At 53.7% G+C, this 17,924-nt stretch overlaps 1 protein-coding gene across 9 annotated transcripts in view; it reads left to right on the top strand.

Annotated features, from left to right (window-relative positions):
- The window catches only part of LOC126571146 (protein outspread), a 161,316-nt gene that overhangs the window by 138,397 nt on the left and 4,995 nt on the right, over positions 1-17,924 (top strand). For 6 of the 9 annotated variants that reach the window (XM_050229442.1, XM_050229438.1, XM_050229439.1 and 3 more), the window contains 3 exons: positions 1,002-1,055; positions 14,006-14,748; positions 14,823-17,924. The exon at positions 14,823-17,924 is cut by the window's right edge and continues 1,389 nt beyond it. In XM_050229442.1, coding sequence (XP_050085399.1) covers positions 1,002-1,055; positions 14,006-14,748; positions 14,823-17,924 — 3,899 coding nt within the window. The remainder of the gene's footprint in view (positions 1-1,001; positions 1,056-14,005; positions 14,749-14,822) is intronic. The other 3 variants (XM_050229443.1, XM_050229441.1, XM_050229440.1) reach the window with 1 other exon arrangement.

Genomic DNA, 17,924 nt, shown 5'->3' with positions numbered 1-17,924 from the left:
GCGCACCGACATCGGTTTTCCCTTTCGATTAACAACGGACGACCATGGGGGACCACGACACAGACAAAAGGAATTGACATTCTCATTCAGCTCTTTTTTTTTGGGTTCCACGCGTGGTCCCTGGCCGAGCGGAAGCCACCCCTTCGCGACTTTCTTCACGTGAATCGTGTTCGATTACTTATCAACCCATGGCCGGCCACGAATGGGCCGGCGGCACGATTGTGGCCGCCAAAAAAGGGGGGGAAAGAAAGCACTTTTATGTTTCCGCAGGGCAACCACCGCCATCGGCGGGACGTTCGTCGTAATTCGGATGTTTGTGCGCGGTGAGCGCGCGGACACACAATTTCGGTGATTAATGGCTTCCGAACGATGTTTTGCGTTTCCCTCCTCGGTACAATGTATAGCGTCCAGTGACGCTATGGTTAACGTTGTCTCAACTTAAGCGGACACCCGTTGGTGGCCTCCCGAATTGGTGTCTCCCTCGTGTGTCGCGTCGCGATCGCATTTAATGCGCGGTCGCAACGAATTAATCAAGGCCCCGTTGGGTCTGGTGAGGAAAATAGTCACAGGGACACACAAACACAGGCACACATACAAGCCGTGAAGCAGCCTGTTTTATCGCCGGTGCGACCACAGCCTCCACCGGATGGACCCCCGGCTGATGGCTGGGAATGGAAGCGTTTTACCCAAATTATGGTATATGGTTATGTAAATGTCGATCGTTTCCAGCGTTCCAGAGACCGAGAGAGAGGGGAAATTGGTGAGAGCTCCTTTCACTAAAACTCCCGATTGTTTCATTAAGCTTTTAATGTACTAATTAACAAGTCACGCAAGTCCATTCTGCGCCTTTTGCTGCTGATGCTGCTGTTAATGCGTTCGATAGCTAACCGATAGGGAGTAATGCGATCATTATACTGCGACTGCGACTCTGACTGCGACTGCGACTTCGACTGCGATTTAATAAATGTTTTTAACGTTCCACTCTTTCCGTCTACTTCCAGGTGAGCAGGACGATATTGATTCTGGCATTGATTCCCATATCGAATCGGGAGCAGGTAAGCGCGTGCACCAGACGATAAGAAGCGATCGTTTGCTCGAGCTCGATCCCCCGGCATCAATGTGACTCTCTTGTGTTCGACAGCATGATTTACCGATTTCGTAATGTTCATTACGGTTTGCAATGCTCAAGTGAGGGAATGATGGAGCAAAGGGAAGGGGTAGGAAATATGCCAAACATGCACGAGAGGGTCGTAAAATTACTCGTGAAACGGGCCAGAAATTACCATTCACCTCCGTCGCTGGTACAAACCCCTTCGGTAACAAACTACAACATTGCGTCCCGGCCATCCCGCTAGCCGGAGAGCTAGCTAGCGAGCCTTTAATTAGTTTCCCTTGCGATCTGTGGCTTTGGCCGAGCGGGGATTATCCACCACCACCACCGGCACGAGGCCGTTTAGTGGCAAATGATTGCCCTCGAAAGATTGCGCCATCTCTCCGCGGCGCAATCGGCGTCCTCGGTACCTCGGTAACAGGCGGCGGATGTTGTGCGCAATCCTCGTGCCAGGCCATGCCAGGCCCGGGAGTCTAATGCTACCGATTTTTCCGATCATCGACAAATGAGCGTTCGATGGTCCTCATATCAAGGGAGGGGGAGGGGTGGGTGGTTCAGGGTACTACCAACCCCACGACACACACTCCGCCAATCATCACCACACGATGGAGCCACGATCGACGCTCGATCGGAGTGTAGTGTTTATATGCCGTTTGGCTAATGATGGTGGTGGCCAGCTGGGCCGTGGCATGCTGCTGCTGCTGCAGTGCATCGATGCCAATGTTTGCTGCCATATGGCCATAGACACCCTGTACCGGATGCACCCAGGAAGCATCGGAAGGGAAGAGAGCGGGGCGCAAAATAGAAATAAATGAAACAAACTTCATACGGTGCGCGAGGAGATCGAGGAGTAGTCGTCGCGGTCACTATTCGCTTTTAATTGCACAATATATTCACCCGTTTATTATTTTAATCCAATACTTTACGGACGCTAATCACATACTTAAGCTGCGGCCAGAGTCCGGGCCCGGGCATGCATAGACCGGTCGATCGGTGGCTAGCGGTCGCGCTGCAGTCACCTGTAGCAGTCGCACCACCACGAAGGGATGCTGAAATGCGGTCACACAGGAAAAGGGGAGAGCAAGGGTGCTGCTCGATGGGCTCGATCGATGCAATGGTCGTGATGGTTCCGTGGCCAACGCTGCGTCGTCATGAGTCGTCATATTTGTGGTGTGATCGTGCCAATGGATTTACCAAGGCCACCAAATGCTGTCAGCACAGCGAGCAGCAAGCAGCGAGCGAGCGAACTCATGGAAGCGCTGGTATGTTGGTATCGAGTTTTATGAATCGGAATATGCAATTGTTGCTAGCACACCGTGGATAAGCAGCAATCACTAATCAATCGTTGATCGCGAGGCGCGATGCCTGACAGCTCATTGCAATCCGGTACATCCGGCCCTTGGCGTGAAGGGCTCACGATCATTATTCAATTAAACATCCGCGTCCTAATCAGCGGGCGATTGGCAATCGTCACCAGTGCAGGATGTTGTGCGTGTTTTTGTCACTCAATGCACACGGTTGTAGATCTTACATTATCACCTTTTGCGAGGTGCACAGTGCACTTGAAACAGTCAATTAAAAACGAATCGCAATCGATCGCACTCGATTGATAAGGAGCCTGTGCCCTGTCGAAGGTGATCCACGTGCTGAAATGGGGCTGCAACACAATGATTAATAACTTTCACGCACAGATCACAACAGACCGGCGGCTCGTCGATCGAACCTCTAGCGGCGCCACCTTTCGATGGATCGATGGACTCCTGGTTCCTGCGAACTCTGTCTGACTGTCTGCGTGCGCAGAGAGGGTGCAGCAGTTGCGCTGCCGCGCTGTCCTTGATCTGTTTCGCGATTGATTTATGATGTGTGGTGCCTACGAGAAGCGTGTGCGTGTTTCGTCGTCGTGTTCACAACCGACCAGCGACATGTGAGGACTGTGATGCGGCCTAGCGCGCAATGACACGGTGCTAGCTCGTAGTTCGTGGTTTTCTTTGGAGGGAGGGGGGCCTTTTAATGCGCAGACACGGCTCCGGATTTGGTACGCCGGAGCATTACCGAGCATTTGTTTTTTTTTGATAAATTACCTCTTGGACACACACATGCATGGTTTGAAGATTAGCGACACGATTAGTCAAATGGCGAAACGCTTTGCTTGTTTCGTCCCCCCCAAAGTACCTGCTAAACGCACCGATCGTGATCGCATCGTGTACTGATCGTCTGCAAACAAACCTCATACATTGTCTCGCTGGCTAAACTATTAGTCGCACCATTTATGTACGCCATTTTATTGATGAAACGAAAATTATGGCAATTATTGGAGCACGCGTGGTACCGGTGGTGCTCGGACAGCAAATTGGCCTTTACTGCGACCGGGCTGATGATGGTGATGATGATGATGGGCTGTGATAATGGAAGGAACCGATCACGTATCCTTTTTTGATTGCACACTTTCCAATCTCGACCAAACACATATTGGATGCTACATCGTTCGATTACGCAAACTGTAACGCAAACCAAGGTATCGACACCTAATCCGGAGCTAATGGTGGGGCATACATGGCCCAGAACCGGCCTAAAAGCATCCAACCATCCGGCAATGGTGGCGGTGCTTTAACTTATGAGTATGTGTGTAGCGGTGCGGTGCGCTCTTAATGGCGAATCATTTCCGTGAACATGTTTATTGATCATTGCGATCGATCGTCCCCCGGGAAAGACGACGACGGTGGTGACCTAGCTAGGTCACCGCATGGGCTAGCAGCATGAAGGAATAAGGAATGTAGGACCCGTCCGGCCGCTACATGACCATTGGACATCATGCGGTATCTGCAACAATGTTGCTACGAAGCCACGAGAAGGTGTTGCTGCCACAGTCTCCGGACGACGGAGGTCCGGAGGTCGGTCTTAAGCGGAATGTTGTGCACTCGACATTAACACACCAACCACCCGGGTCTGGTGGTCGGTGCTTACATGTGTGGCAATGCAAATCGATGGCATCGAGGCCAAACCACCACCAATCAGTGATCAGATGTGATGCTCTTTGCGCTGATCAGTGGAAATGAATTTGTGGCACCATTCGCTTCTTCTCGAAGTGTTAGGACAGCGATCGCTTTTAACCTCCGGCTCCGATAATCGGAAGTCAAAAGCGGTTATTGCCGCCACCAATAAGAGAGGGGGGAACCCTTAGGCTAAAGCAAACAACGAAGGCCACTTACGCGCGTCGGACGGACGGAGTCGTTTGCGACAGTTCAGTTTCTCGGTGGCGCAAAACTGACAAGCTAACAACGGGGGTTAGTTTATCTAAAGTGACAGGATTATTATTACCATTACATCATCTCCGTGTGTCGGGCCGTGCGTGCTCGGTAATGTCACCTAACGCTCCTCTCGCGGCAGCAAATTGTCACCCTGTGACACTTATCTCCGGGAGGTGTGCCACCGACGGGCACCGACTGTTGTTTGGTGATGGATGGCAACACCAATAACACAACTAGACAATGAGCTAAACATGGTTGTAGCAGCAACAGCAGCAAACAACCCACGGAGAGGAATGCCGTGACGCAAGCCACAACAGCAAGAACTCATTGCGGAATGAAGGAACTGCGGACCGTCGGATGCAGTTGCAACAACGCCTCACGTTCCTCGTCGTCTCCAGCATCTTCTCATTTCAATCGGAGAAGAATCGACTTCAGGCGACTTCGGCGAGTCGATCCGAATCGCGGCCAATTAAAAGTCAATTCATAAAAATGCAAATTTGTGTCCCCTTTCCTTCTTCTCACTTGTCTACCACCTCCGCACCGGTGACATATACTCCCCCTACAACCGGTAATGCGCCTTCGGGAGACGGAGAGCAAGGTTTCCAGCACCTACCAGGAGGGGGGGGGGGGTTGGATGATGGAATTCTTGGATGGAATTGGAAGGCGATGGCGATCTACGGATCTTAATTGGTATCTCCTCCACGATCACGTCTATGCGATCGCATCATTGGACGCGCACACACTCGCACACAAATGCACACCGAGAGCGTTCAATTAATATTTATGGTCCCGCTGGAAAGCTCGGTAATGCGCCACGCGGCTGCCCCGGGGATTAGTGATCTCAAGCCCGAGAATGGGGCAGGACTCAACGTCGGGGACAACAACAACAAACAAACACTAATTTAAATGTACAAGCCTATGGCCATACACACGCGCGTACGCACGCACAAACACACCCAGGACAGTGCCAATATCAAACGACGTTCCGGCCGTACGGCTTGGCGGGTCAACCAACCGCGCGCTGCAGGTTCAAGAGTTCTGGTTCGCTATAAATCACGCTCTGCTTCATCTGGCGCAGCGATCCCTCGGACCGAACCGCGTGTGTCCTAGCTGCTGCTGCTGCTGCACGGCGATCATTATCGCAAAATTGCATATGCTCCACACGTCCCCAAAGCCGCCACGACTCGTTGTCGTCCCCTCTCTCTCCCTCTCTGGCAGCAGTGGGAACGTAGGTGGTGCCTCTTGGTACACCTCTTGGAAGGGTTAATGTGGGTGCGCGCACGCGTCCACCGAAGACCAGAGAGTGTCAGGATCAGGCAATCGGTCGGTCGGTTCGTTGGTTCGTTGGTTGGTTGGTTGGTTGCGTAGAATTTATTAATCCCGAACCGCAAAAAGCCGGACTCGCACTCTGGCCACCACCGTGAAGACCGCCCAGAACAACGATCTAGCTCGGTGGTGCAGCCTAGCACCTACACCAGCACCGGAATGCGCGTCCACAAGCCTGACTGTGGTCTGCTAATGGTGGACCTTCAGCCAAAGCCAGATCGATAAATCAATCACAGATTTTATTACATCTTTCGATGCGCATTAGCCCCTTGGAGTCAAGTAGATTTGTGGAGTGGTGAGACGAAGAGAACCAGGGGGTGGTTTAACAGCCGGATATTGGATTCAAAAATCTGCACAAAAGTACACTCTTGAGAGATCGCAGATACATAATAAGATGGCGTGGTGTATGGTGTGGCGTTAAATGTCCGCCCGTGTACCAAGGTGTGAGGTGCGAAGGTAGTTAAAAGGTAGTAGATCAAGTTGCCAGTAACAGGTGTTAAAGTTTAGGTGCGGTTACTGTCATAACTTTCACCCCTTCCGGCTGACCAGCACATGGCGGATGCCGTTGCAAGAACCACGTTCATTCGATGTCGCTGTCGATGTCCGATGGCAAAGTATAGATTTCACATCGATCGAGCGATCGAACAAACCGAGTGGTCAATATTTGTGGGGTCCACGCGTAGAAGGGAAGATAACTTATCATTATCTCGAGCTCCAGCTCTGGACAGAAACCGACAATTTCGAACCGACATGTACTACGCTCCGTGGAAATGTGAGACTTGTCATAATCTGAACTGAGAGCGAAGGAGGATCATCCCATCCCGCGCTCTGGTCGCCCTACTGTGCGATCGGTGTCAAGAATCAAGATGGGAGCAGATTCTCACGAGCGCAATCGAATCGCAATCTGATCTCGATTCCCCCTCCCGCGAAACAGGAGAGCTCAAACCGGCAGCCAGCGGTGTCTGATGCTGATCGCATGATCACGCCACGCGGGATCTCTGTTCTCTCGGTTCGGGAAGTGCTCCATCATAGCGCAGGATGAGGTGTGCTGTAGCTGCTCCTGGCTGCTTCTGCTGCTGCTCTAGAATCTCCTCTTCCTTTACTCCTTCTACTCGATCGAACTAGCGCGCGCGTGAGAGAGCCAGCGAGCGAACAAACGGAGGGCAAAAGTCGATACCAGAACCCACCGGGCACCACCCGGGTCCACCCAGGGTCCACCATAAATTATAACAAATATTCATGTTGTTAGCTGAGAAAGAGAGGATTCCCGCAGCTTCGACGCTCCTCACCACAGGAACAACCACCGGCACACACGCTCGAGTGCGCGCCCTGCTAGCTCGCAGCGATCGTCCAACTCACCACGCCATAATTTCGAGATCCATTCTTATCCCTTTCCTTCCTATAGCCTCCTACTCCTGCTTGGCAGCGCGCTTTTTTTTTTTCGACAACCGTAGATCCTGTGTGATCGAAACATCGAAAGGTCCGGCACCTTCGGGGTTCCGGTGGCGGATGATGTGATTCCATTATCGCTGAGGCCACTGCGGAACGAATCTCTCGTCTCGAGAGATGCTCCCCCCAGGTGCCTCGTCGCCGTCTTCGTCGTCAGTGGAAATGATATGAGTGATGCATAAATAATTACACTCAGGGCCAGCACCACGTTGAGCTCACAAGGCCTGTAGACTCCCTACGGACTCACTGGCCTCTGTTCTGGCTCTAGTAGTAGTTTCCACGCCTGATGATGATCACGCCAGACGATAATTGGAGCTCGTCGGTGCTTGTTTTGAGAGAGTTCACCCGGCAACTCCAAACTGTCCCTCGAGCCGGGTTCCACTGGTCTTCGTCGGACGTTCTGACGGCGAACCGCCTCGTCTAGAACTGTTCGTGTTTCTGCCAGTGATAAGAATGGATGCTGCTGCTGCTGCTGCTACTGACGCTGCGGTTGTCTTTCTCTTTCGCACTACGAAGCCGCCGACAACAATTACAGAGAGCCGCATCTATGGCGCCTAGGAGAAATGTGGTAATCGACTCTAGTTAGCGGACCTGGTAACTCGTGAGGAGCGCTCTTCCTTCTCGTTGCTCGTTCTTGTTCTCCGGTACGGTAGCCGGACCGCCGGTTCAGGACCGCTAATCAGCGGCCAGCAATTTGCATTAAAATGGAAGTTTCCCGGTAATATGATCAAATTAAAGTCAAGTCCCCAGCACCCTGGTGGAGCCTCTGCGTGGCGTGCGTGCATTGCATGTGGTGTGCATGTCAATCGAAAGTATGGCCGGCGTCTCGAAGTCACGAAGAAGCTTCCACTACCTATAGGACCTCTACCAAGACGAAGGAAACTAATACTTTCCATGATTCACACGATCGTTGGTTCCATTTTTAGTGATGGTGAGGTGCAGCACCAGCAAAAGGTCAGGGACGTAACCTGCAGCTCGCCTCACAGACCGAACGACGAGCTCAAGGACACGCTGCCATGATCGGTGGCAACCTGGCGCACAGTGACACTTGCATCTAGAACACTTCTCTCTCTCTCTCTCCACGAGTAGCACTCCACGATTTGTCGCTCAACTCAGCGATCGTGTCCAAAAATAGTTCCCCAGCGGCCCTCGGGGTGTGCGCGAGGTGCGGGTAATGATTTAATTCAGCGGCGCGATCGTCAGCACGATCAGCGTGGCACGATCCGATCAGAACATGATGTTCGATGTGGCATCGAACACCAGCACCAGCCGCTGGTGGTGCTACACTTCGTGTCATGGCGAGCACCATCAATCGTTCGTTGGATCCAGCCACATTAGGGGTTTTTGAAGGTTGAAGGTCTGTTCTACTTTGACGGACAGACCGTGTGCGTTGCCGAGCGCAACTTATGCAATCGGATTTTGCGTACGCGGCCATCGCGGGGTGCGACGGTGACGTTGCGACCCTTCGGGACCCGAGACGCCAATTGCCTGTGATCATTAAACCGCTACGAGCGATGCATTTACAGCCTGTTTATGCTCACTTAAAATTTGCAAACCTACCAATAAAACCCAGTGCCCAGTCAGTGCCCTGGTGGTGCACGAACCGCGACGAGGACAATAAAACAGAGAAGAAGATCCCTCCGCACGGAGATGATCCTCAATCCAGTGGCCATTTCTTGTGGCTTCTTTCAGCCCGAGACCCGGAGGTCTTTTCCAATGTCGCCAATTATTCGCTTCGCGCATCGCAGCGATCGATACGTTGTGAGGATTGCGTTCATTTGTTCAAAGTAGCTGACTAGCTGGCTAGTGGCTGGGAACCTCGTAAAATGGTCGTAAAAATGGTGAACTTTAACCAGCCTGGCGTGTGCGGTGGACGCACGGAGCAATTGTCCTTCTCCGCTCGAGAGGCGGCATCGATGCCAAAGCGGGCTTTTAACTACCTCATTATCGGGACTCTGGCGTTGGGCTGTTTATTGTGAAGATTATACTCTCCGCGTTCCCGTTGTGATCCCCGTTGTGAAGAGCGGCTTATGCATCGATCCGCAATCCTCAGCGGGGACTGGTGGAAGTTCTAATTGAAGCGAAGATGCGATCCGCACTAACAACCTCGAGATAGAGGGGACGAATCTTTGTCCTTTTCGCGAATAATTTGATTCACTCACCGCCGTCGTATCTTAATAACCGCGCACATGATTTACGGACGCTCGCACGCTAATGACGTACTCGCGACCCTGTTCTGTCTTCTAAATAATAAAAAAAAAGCCGAGAATGCAGTTCTGTGATTGACCACCGCCGCCCCACTGTCCACGGTAGCGCCTCGCTGACGTGCGGAGATCATCAGACGAAAATTTGATCATTAAGATGCGGCGCTCGTGCTGCGCTGCGACGATCGCGATTGCTCGGACACCGGAACCACCCGGGGACCACCAGAGACCACCATCGGTCGATCCGGAGCGGAAATTAGTGACTTATTTACTTTAGTTAATACATCTCTACTAGTGGCCAACAGGTCTCTCGGGCCTAATAAAGCCGGTAACAAGTGTTCCTCATCAAGCCACCGGGTCCACAGCGCGGGGTCCATGATTGCATTGCGTGGCAAGTGCAAGTGGCTCCCCGGCCGTGATGCTGGTCGTGATTTTAGTGGAGCAAGCGCCATCGCCTGGCCGGACTGCCTGGGCACCGGTCCGCATCATTAATCCCCAATGGAAGCTCCACTCCGGGAAGCCACGAAGCCACGATCGGCCGTTGGAGCTGGTGGCTGGTGGCCTTGCTCAGGGTCGAAAGCGAGTTCGAAACCCCCCCCGCCCGTGTGACGTTGATAATGAGCCCTTGCCTTTCCGCACCACCGCGGGGAGCTAATGAGAGTGTCTCGTCGTCCTCGATTGATGTGCCTCGATGCCGTGCCATGGCCAGTCCGTGGTTGATGAGTTGTGGTCAATCGCTACCAGCGCAATGATACATGAAAGGACACCAGTTCCGGACAGGAGCTCCAACATGCACCGGAGAAGCAGCGATCGCGTCATTACGCGGTGGTTAATGCGACGAACCTCGAGCCGCCCGGTCGTGGAGGGCGGCGACAATTTCGTGCGCCTTGGAGCTAATGGAAAAGTAATAATAAAAAAGGGGGCTAACCGGGAGCGGTGCACCCGGTAAATGCATACAGGTTAGTAGCTTCTGCACTTCGCGATATGCTCGGCCCTAGAGCCGGAAGAGCCAGAAAATCGTGCAGTGATAGGTGTTCTGCATGTTGTTTTTAAACGCAAAATGATGCTTTTGTTGTTTTACCACAATTTATGGCTCATTAAGGCACCTCCTTAAGCATGTTATACGGCTACGTTCACGGTTTTCATTATCCTTTTTTAAGATCGTGATCGTAATTGGCGGTGCAGATCGCGGTATTGTGCAATTAATCTACTCGATCGCTTCCGTGACGTCAGTTTAAATGTTTTTTTCCAATCCCCGAACCCGTAATACAACTCTATTACTATGGCGCCCGTTTTCGCTCAGGATTTATTACCTCACCTGAAACGCAAAAAAAGCAAAAAGGAATGCCCATATTAAAGCCTCTAATGCTCGGGTGTGTTATGATCGCGCCTTGATGTTGGATTAGTTCTGCATGTTTTTGTTGGAATTCATCGTGCAAGGCCAAAAATCCATTTCAGTCTTCCACTTTCACACTTTCAACACTGGAGCAGCAGCAGCCAGAGCAGTGGGCACTTCTAGCCCTCCTATCCATTGCTCCATAAATAACTCGCTGCTTTATTCTGATCCCATTTGGCTAAACCATTTGGGGTCGTTTTTTATTACCGACGTTGTTGCCTCGATCCTTTCCGCTTAATTCGCGTGACGCGACTCCCAGCGTGGTAGTTCTGTTTGTTGCTAATGACCGGTGCGACCCTGGGAGTGTTGCTGTTGCGTTGAAGCGCAGCCACCACCAGACACCACACCAAACCAAAGTCGTGGCTTATCGGTATGCGGTGAAGCATGAAATGATTGAGATCACCGACCGATCACCTACACACGCGTCATGGGGCGGCAATTCGCACCCAAAACACCCACCCAATTGGTACTTTTGACCAGGGGCCCCATTTCATAACCACCAGGGCCCATACCGATTTCGCTCGATGCTCCATTTCGCTTCACCGTCGAGGCTTTTGGGAGGCTGTGAACCGAATCGAATCGATCTGCCCGGCAATTGGCGGAGCTTAAAGCGAACCACACCCGCAGCGACGACGTCGCGTTTCAAAAGGTGTCGAAAGTGACGTCGCCGCAGCATGTGAGCGGCCAGCCACACGATCGTGATCGTGATGACGCGCGCGCGCGCGCCCGCAAAGCCGTTACATGTGCGCAGATGTCAGTTGCCCTTCGAATCGATCGAACACCAAGCGCACGCCACAAGAACGGCTAAAGCCTTCCCTGCCGGCGCGATTATGCGATGCTTTATGCTGTGAGGAATGTTTTCGAGGATGTTAATCTTGTGCCGATGGGGCGCGATATTGGGCGAGGGCCGCGTTGTAACCCGATGACCCTTTTGTCGATCGAGCGGATTGGTTTGGCGTCCAGTCCGTGGTGTGGTGTGGCGCGGCGGCCGATGCCAGACTGCCAGATGCCTATTAACACGTTCAGGTACGATTGAAAGGGGCTTAAGTACCGGCTTTTTTGGAGGGTTGGTCGATTTTAGCACCTTAGCTGTGGGCCCTCGCGCATTTGCTTTCCGGACGATGAATCATCGGAACGGAGAACGGAGAGAACGTGACTGCTGGACGTGCTGGACGGGCTGGCGAGCAATTATTAGTGGGTCAATAGTTTAAGGACAATTAGCTGTGGCTCGTTTCGACGTTCTGGATCCGTTGTTGAGTCGAGCGCGAAGGTCTTGTGTGTTTCAATTCTCGACGTTCAGCACAATTTGAAGACAGAGGCTGTGGTGAACCAACAAACGTATTGCGCGTCAACAGAAAAAAACAACAAAATTACTCTCAAGACAAATGTGATCATGGCGTCGTGCATAGTATGCGGCAGCACACGCGATCATTATCGCAGACCGCAGCTAATTGCACCTCGCACCATAGACATCACAAATCCCGATCCGGATTATGGCTCCAAAACGGACGCACGAACGACGACCAACCGTCGTCGTCGTCGTCCCCTGGTCTGTCGCGCTCATTTCACACCTCCACTTCGCTACCGTGCCTGAACCAGATATCCTTGACCTTCCATCACGCTCAGCTCGCGCTCCAGGAAGTGGCCATTTATGGGACGGCGAAGGAGGACCGAACGACAGAGCACCGACTAAGCCATCTTCCAGCTTTAGGAGCCCATAATTCGAGCACATATTTGATCTCCCCCCTCAATCCGCGGACTTCCGCAGTGACCCTAACGTGGCCGATCGTGCGAAGCCTTCGAGGCATTCGAGGCATAATCATAGGCTGCTGTCGTCGTCCGTTCCGCGGATCCTTTTTGCTCTTTATCGACATAAAAGAACGCAACGCAATGCGGAATGACAATGGGGCACCGCGTAGCACGGCCCCGTGGAATGAATTCGGATAACCTTCACGTCACGTCCGCTGACACAGGACCGGAGTGTTGTGGACGCACTTTGTGGAAGACGAGGCGCAGGTCCTCGATGAAAAGGTTTCCTTCCGGCAGCTATTCAACCGATCCGACGACCGAACGGGTCAAGTCCATACCATGCTACCAAACGGCACCACTTGGAGCATGTTACTCTCGAGTTCTAACATGGCTGTCCAGTGGTAAAGCCCAAATAAAGCCATCTAAAAACCGGACCGGAGTGTATTTTTCGTGTCACGCTAGAACCAGAACCGCTTCGGGGCGGGCGAGAGGCTCGAAGGTAACAGCAGCAGCAACATTAGGAGCACCTTCTATAGAGCCTTAAACGCCGTGTAAGCGAACGAGTTGAAGGGCTTTCGGGTGCCGGCAATGAGGGCACTTTAATTGAATTTATGGTCGGTTTTTGCGTGTCTTGTCATTGCGATGTACCTACCAGCCATGGGGGGGGGGGGGGGGGGGGCACGCAGTTTGCCCTTGTTAATGAGTGGTTCTACATCTACGCTTACAACACTCGAGACGAGAGAGGAGTGGAATGGAGCAGCTAACGCTGTACGGTGTGTGACACGGTTATAAAGATGTTAGAGAGGTCGCGAATCGGGTCGACTGTTGGCCGCATGTTGAAACTTCATTTTTCATGCGAACAAGCCCACGTCGTTGTGTCAATGTCTGGCGCACGCACCGAATGTGCGTTCACACAAAGGAACAGATAGTTGCCGCCGACCGCCAAGTTGGTTGCTGATGTGGCCAGGTGGCCAGGTGGAACACCAGGGACTCGGGTTGCGCTGCAATTGATTATGGAATTCTCATCGGTGCATTGCACCGATGCGGTATGTTCCAGCACTTAGCATCGAACCGGGGTATGATGTGCCGGTGTCTTTTATTGAACGCATTCAACTGCATCATCATCATCGCCATCATGCACGGCGGGCACGTGGAGACAACGACGGTTCAAGAAGACCGTGCTTGGAATGTCTTGGAGCAGAAACCAAATTACTGACATTCACATGCAGTTGTCCGCCATCGCGGACAGCGGCGAATCATCTGTTCTTGAAATTCCTCCAACACGTTCAAGACGGTGATGCCTCATAATTACCGGGGGGGAGGGGGGGGGGGAGTGGAAGGGAAGGGGCCTCATGCCATAACAACAGTCCAGCAACCAGCTTGCCCAAAGCCCCCGTAAAGGGCTCGTCGTGACGCTCACCAGAACGAACGAAAAACAACCGAAGAACGCACACAACACGCAGTCAAACAGTTCGTGACCATCGCTTTCCCCTTTGCTTCTTCTCTTCCTCTCTCTCTGTAGCGGCCAAGTGTTTGTTGCTGGACGTCAGCGGTGGTGGTGGCGGTGGCGTTGGTGCGTCGGAACTGGTACGCACGAGGGACGAACCAAAGCTGAAGGATATCGCAAACACGATTACGAACGTGAACCGCTGGAGCAGCCCCTGCATCTCCGACAGCCTGTCACTCATCGCGCCGCAACACGAGAGTCCGCAGGACGAAAACACGATCCCCACCACACCGCTCCAGATGCGGCCCCAGTCGCTCAGCATACCATCGAGTGCGCCCGCGATCGTCTCCGCCATTGTGAAGAAGATCCCAACGTCCACGAGCGGCTCGGGTGGAGGTGGTGGTGGTAAGACTGGTCAAGGACCTCCGGCACCGCCCATTACCTCGAACAACGCGGGTCTCAACTCGTCTAGTCTGCTGAAGCTGAAGCCTAGTCAAACGCACGAACGGGGCGATCCCGATGGTGACTGCGGTATGGACGAAGCGCCCGCTAGCTATCTCGGTAAAAGCTCGGAGCATCGTGTCCCCAGTTCGGAGGCTACCGATTTGTTGCACGCGAAAAAGGGCTGGCTGCAGAAACAGGATGTACGGACGGGCGATTGGAGTAAACACTGGTTCACACTGCGTGGTGCCGCCCTTTTCTACTACCGTGATCCGGTGGCTGAGGAGAAGGGCGTCCTGGATGGTGTGCTGGACGTGAACAGCATCACCAGCATCACCGAGCTACCGGTCAACAAGGGTTACGGTTTTCAGCTTATGGTGAGTATGGCCGTCTGAAGGCGACGCTTCTCTTCATTTACTCAACGCTCACGCTCTCTCTCTCTCTCTTGTAGACCTGGGACAACCACAGGATCGTACTGTCGACCGGCACGATCAACATTCGCAACAATTGGATCAACGTGCTGAAGAATGCGGCCGGTTTGCCACCGACGACGAAGGCAACGCTCAACAACAACAGCCTCGGGTTGAGCAACCAGAACGATGACAACTTCAAAACGTTAGCGGACAGTCCCCCGGGCGGTACACCGGTCGTCGTCACACCGACCTCACCGCTCGAGATCGAGCTGATCGCGGCCAGCGAGGCGATCGAACAGAAGCAATCGCAGCAGCAAAAAAAGAAAATTAAGCTGCTGCAGCTGGAGAAGAACAATAACAACAACAACAACAGCCACGGGGGTGGCAATGGGTTGCTGCATCACATGGAAGGTGTGGTGCCGCTCGTTGGTGGTGAAGATGTGGTCGATACGCTGGTCGCCCCTCGGAAGGACGTGATCGTGCATTTGTCGTCGGCCCGCGGTGGACCACCGAAGCTGATCGAACAACCGTTGCAAGCACCATCATCACAGCACAGTGCCACAGTAAAGGACAGTAACAGTAGTAATAGTAACAGTAATAACAGTAGCAATAGTAATACTAGTAGTAATCAGCCTCAACCAAAGTCGGTCGTGCAGTCGCCGGTCACGCCGCTCACGCCCAAGTCGCTGCTGTTCTCGTCCGACTCGGAGGAGTACCGGACGGCCTCGGAAGGTGGTCGGCGGGATAGTGTCGGAGGGGACTGGGGTTCACCGGTGTCCCCGTTGCCACCGGCGATACCGCAATGCGCGGTCGCGCGTACCAAAGATAGAGTAAGAACGTCCTCGTCGTCGAACGCCACGTCCGCCTCGAACCGAAGTCTGCACAAGCGTAGCCGCTCCTCACCACCGACCTCTCGCCGTAGTACACTCGAGAGTGGCCAACCGCTTGAATCCGTTTCGATAAACACGGTACAGGAGGAAGAGACGGGACTGGAGAAGGAGCTACAGCTACGACTGCAGGCCGCCGAAAAGGAGCTTTCGATGTTGCGCGAGGAAACACACGAACGAGAGGCGCGCATGTCCGAGCTGCTGACCACACTCGAGCGAACGGAACAGGAGTTGACCCGGAAGCGCGAACTGGAAGAGAACCGCGAAAAGCTTATGGTGCAACTGCAGGAAAGCCGTGCAGCCGGCCAGGACATCATCGAGCAGGTCACGCACGAGCTAAACAAAAGCCGCGAAACGACGAAAGAGCTCGAGGATCGTCTTGCCCGCGGTATCGAGGAGAATGAATCGCTCTACCGGAAACTCCAGGAGTGCGGCATCACCAGCCCGGCCTCCAGTATCTGCAGTCTGGTGACGGCAGCGAGCACGACGGCAATGCGCACGCACGGCGGTACCGGCAGCGGTACGAAGATCAAGCGGATGGACTCATTCAGCGATCTAACGTTCCTGTCCGAGATCGATCCGGCCACGCTCGACAAGGACATGCTGGCCGATGAGTACCGGGAACTGCGGGCACGCTTCGAGCGTGCAGTCAGTGAACTGAAGGCGATGAAGCGCGAACTGAAGGATGCCCATGGACTGTACGATGATCTGGAGATCGGCTACCTGACGCTACAGAAGGAGCTCGATCGGCAGGTGGAAGAGCACGGTGCACAGTCGCGCATGATGGCCGATCGGATACAGGACATGACGAACAAGTACACGGCAGCGGAGAAACAGGTGCGGCAGCTGAAACAGAAGATGGTTCGCTCGGAAAAGCGTCGATCGTTGTCACTGAAAGGCAAAGAATCGCTGTCGATCCAGAAGGAGCTGGAGGAGAAAGTGAGCGAGCTGGAGAGCAAGATCGATGCACTCGAGGCGGCCGGCGTACCGATCGCAGCGAAAACGATCGGTGTAGAGCTGGCCACACCGGAAGTGGTATCACCGCCAGTCAGTCAACCGGCAGCTACCAACTCCGGCAAGCCAGCACGGTCATCATCCTCCTCCTCCCTAACACGACTACGTCGCAAGAGCCTGGACAGTGCCTCGCTGTCCTCGCAACCGATGCAGGTGCTGCTTCGTCTCAACAATCTCGAGAAACGTGTCGATGGAGTACAACCGTTGGCCGGCGATTTGGCGAAACGGGATGCCAGTGACATCGAAACGGCCAGTATAGCCAGTACGAGCTCCACCACGACGGCGGCTCCCTGTTCTACTCCGATCCAGAAAGTGCCGGAACATCTGATGGATCGACTGAAGAGTCTCGAGGGAGTGGTTGTGTCGGTGCGCGAACTGGTCGACCAGAGTGTCCAGCAGTTCCACAACCTTCGCTCAACACGCTCCCGCCGCTCCGTTTCACCGATCGCCGACAAAAAGGACTCGTTCCGGTTCATCGAACGGTGCCTGTCGGAGGTGGCGAAGCTGTTGCGCGAGAGCTGTGACAATTGCATCGTACAAGATGGATGCCTGACGAGCTCGGGATCGGGACCAACGAGCGCGGTCAACAGTGTCCTCGTGCTGCCCGATTCGAACCCGATTAAGCAAGCGTTGAGCCAACTGGAGACACAGCTTAAAGGCAAACTGTCGGATCTACTCAAACAACGTCGAATGTTGCGTGAAACGAACGGGCTAACGCAGCGCAAGGATATGGAGCTGCTGGCCGAACGGATCGCTTTCGAGAGTGTGTGCTTCGGCCGGTTGCGCCATGCACTGGAACGCGCGGAGAACTTGCAGGAGTTCGAGGAACGCCAAACCAAGGTGGAGGTGTGCGAAACGATACAGCTGATGTCACTGCTGAAGGCGAAACTGGCCGGCAAGTGTGCGGTACGGCCGAGCAACAGTGTGGACGTGCTGGCCAGTGTACTGGCCCGGAAGTTGATGCTTTCTGCCGGACGCACCAGCACGATCCGTACACTGTCTTTCCCACCGATCGGTACGGCGCTGCTCGATGATCTGGTGCGTCAGCAGAACGAGGTTCATCTGATTGCGAAGCGTTACAAGACGACGGCGATGGAGAACCTGGCGTATGGGTTGGCCGCGGAAACGCTAAGCTACATCTCGTCCTCACACGAAACGGTCCAAGGTGCGGTACAGGAAGCCTGGCGTCAGGCACAGGAAGCCGTCAATGCGGAGCTGGTGCAATCGGAGATCGCTCAC

The sequence above is a fragment of the Anopheles aquasalis genome, chromosome 2, assembly GCF_943734665.1.
Source record: "Anopheles aquasalis chromosome 2, idAnoAquaMG_Q_19, whole genome shotgun sequence".
Classification (NCBI taxonomy): Eukaryota; Metazoa; Arthropoda; class Insecta; order Diptera; family Culicidae; genus Anopheles; species Anopheles aquasalis.
Note: the sequence above shows the minus strand (reverse complement) of the source record. Positions and strands in the feature narration are given on the sequence as shown.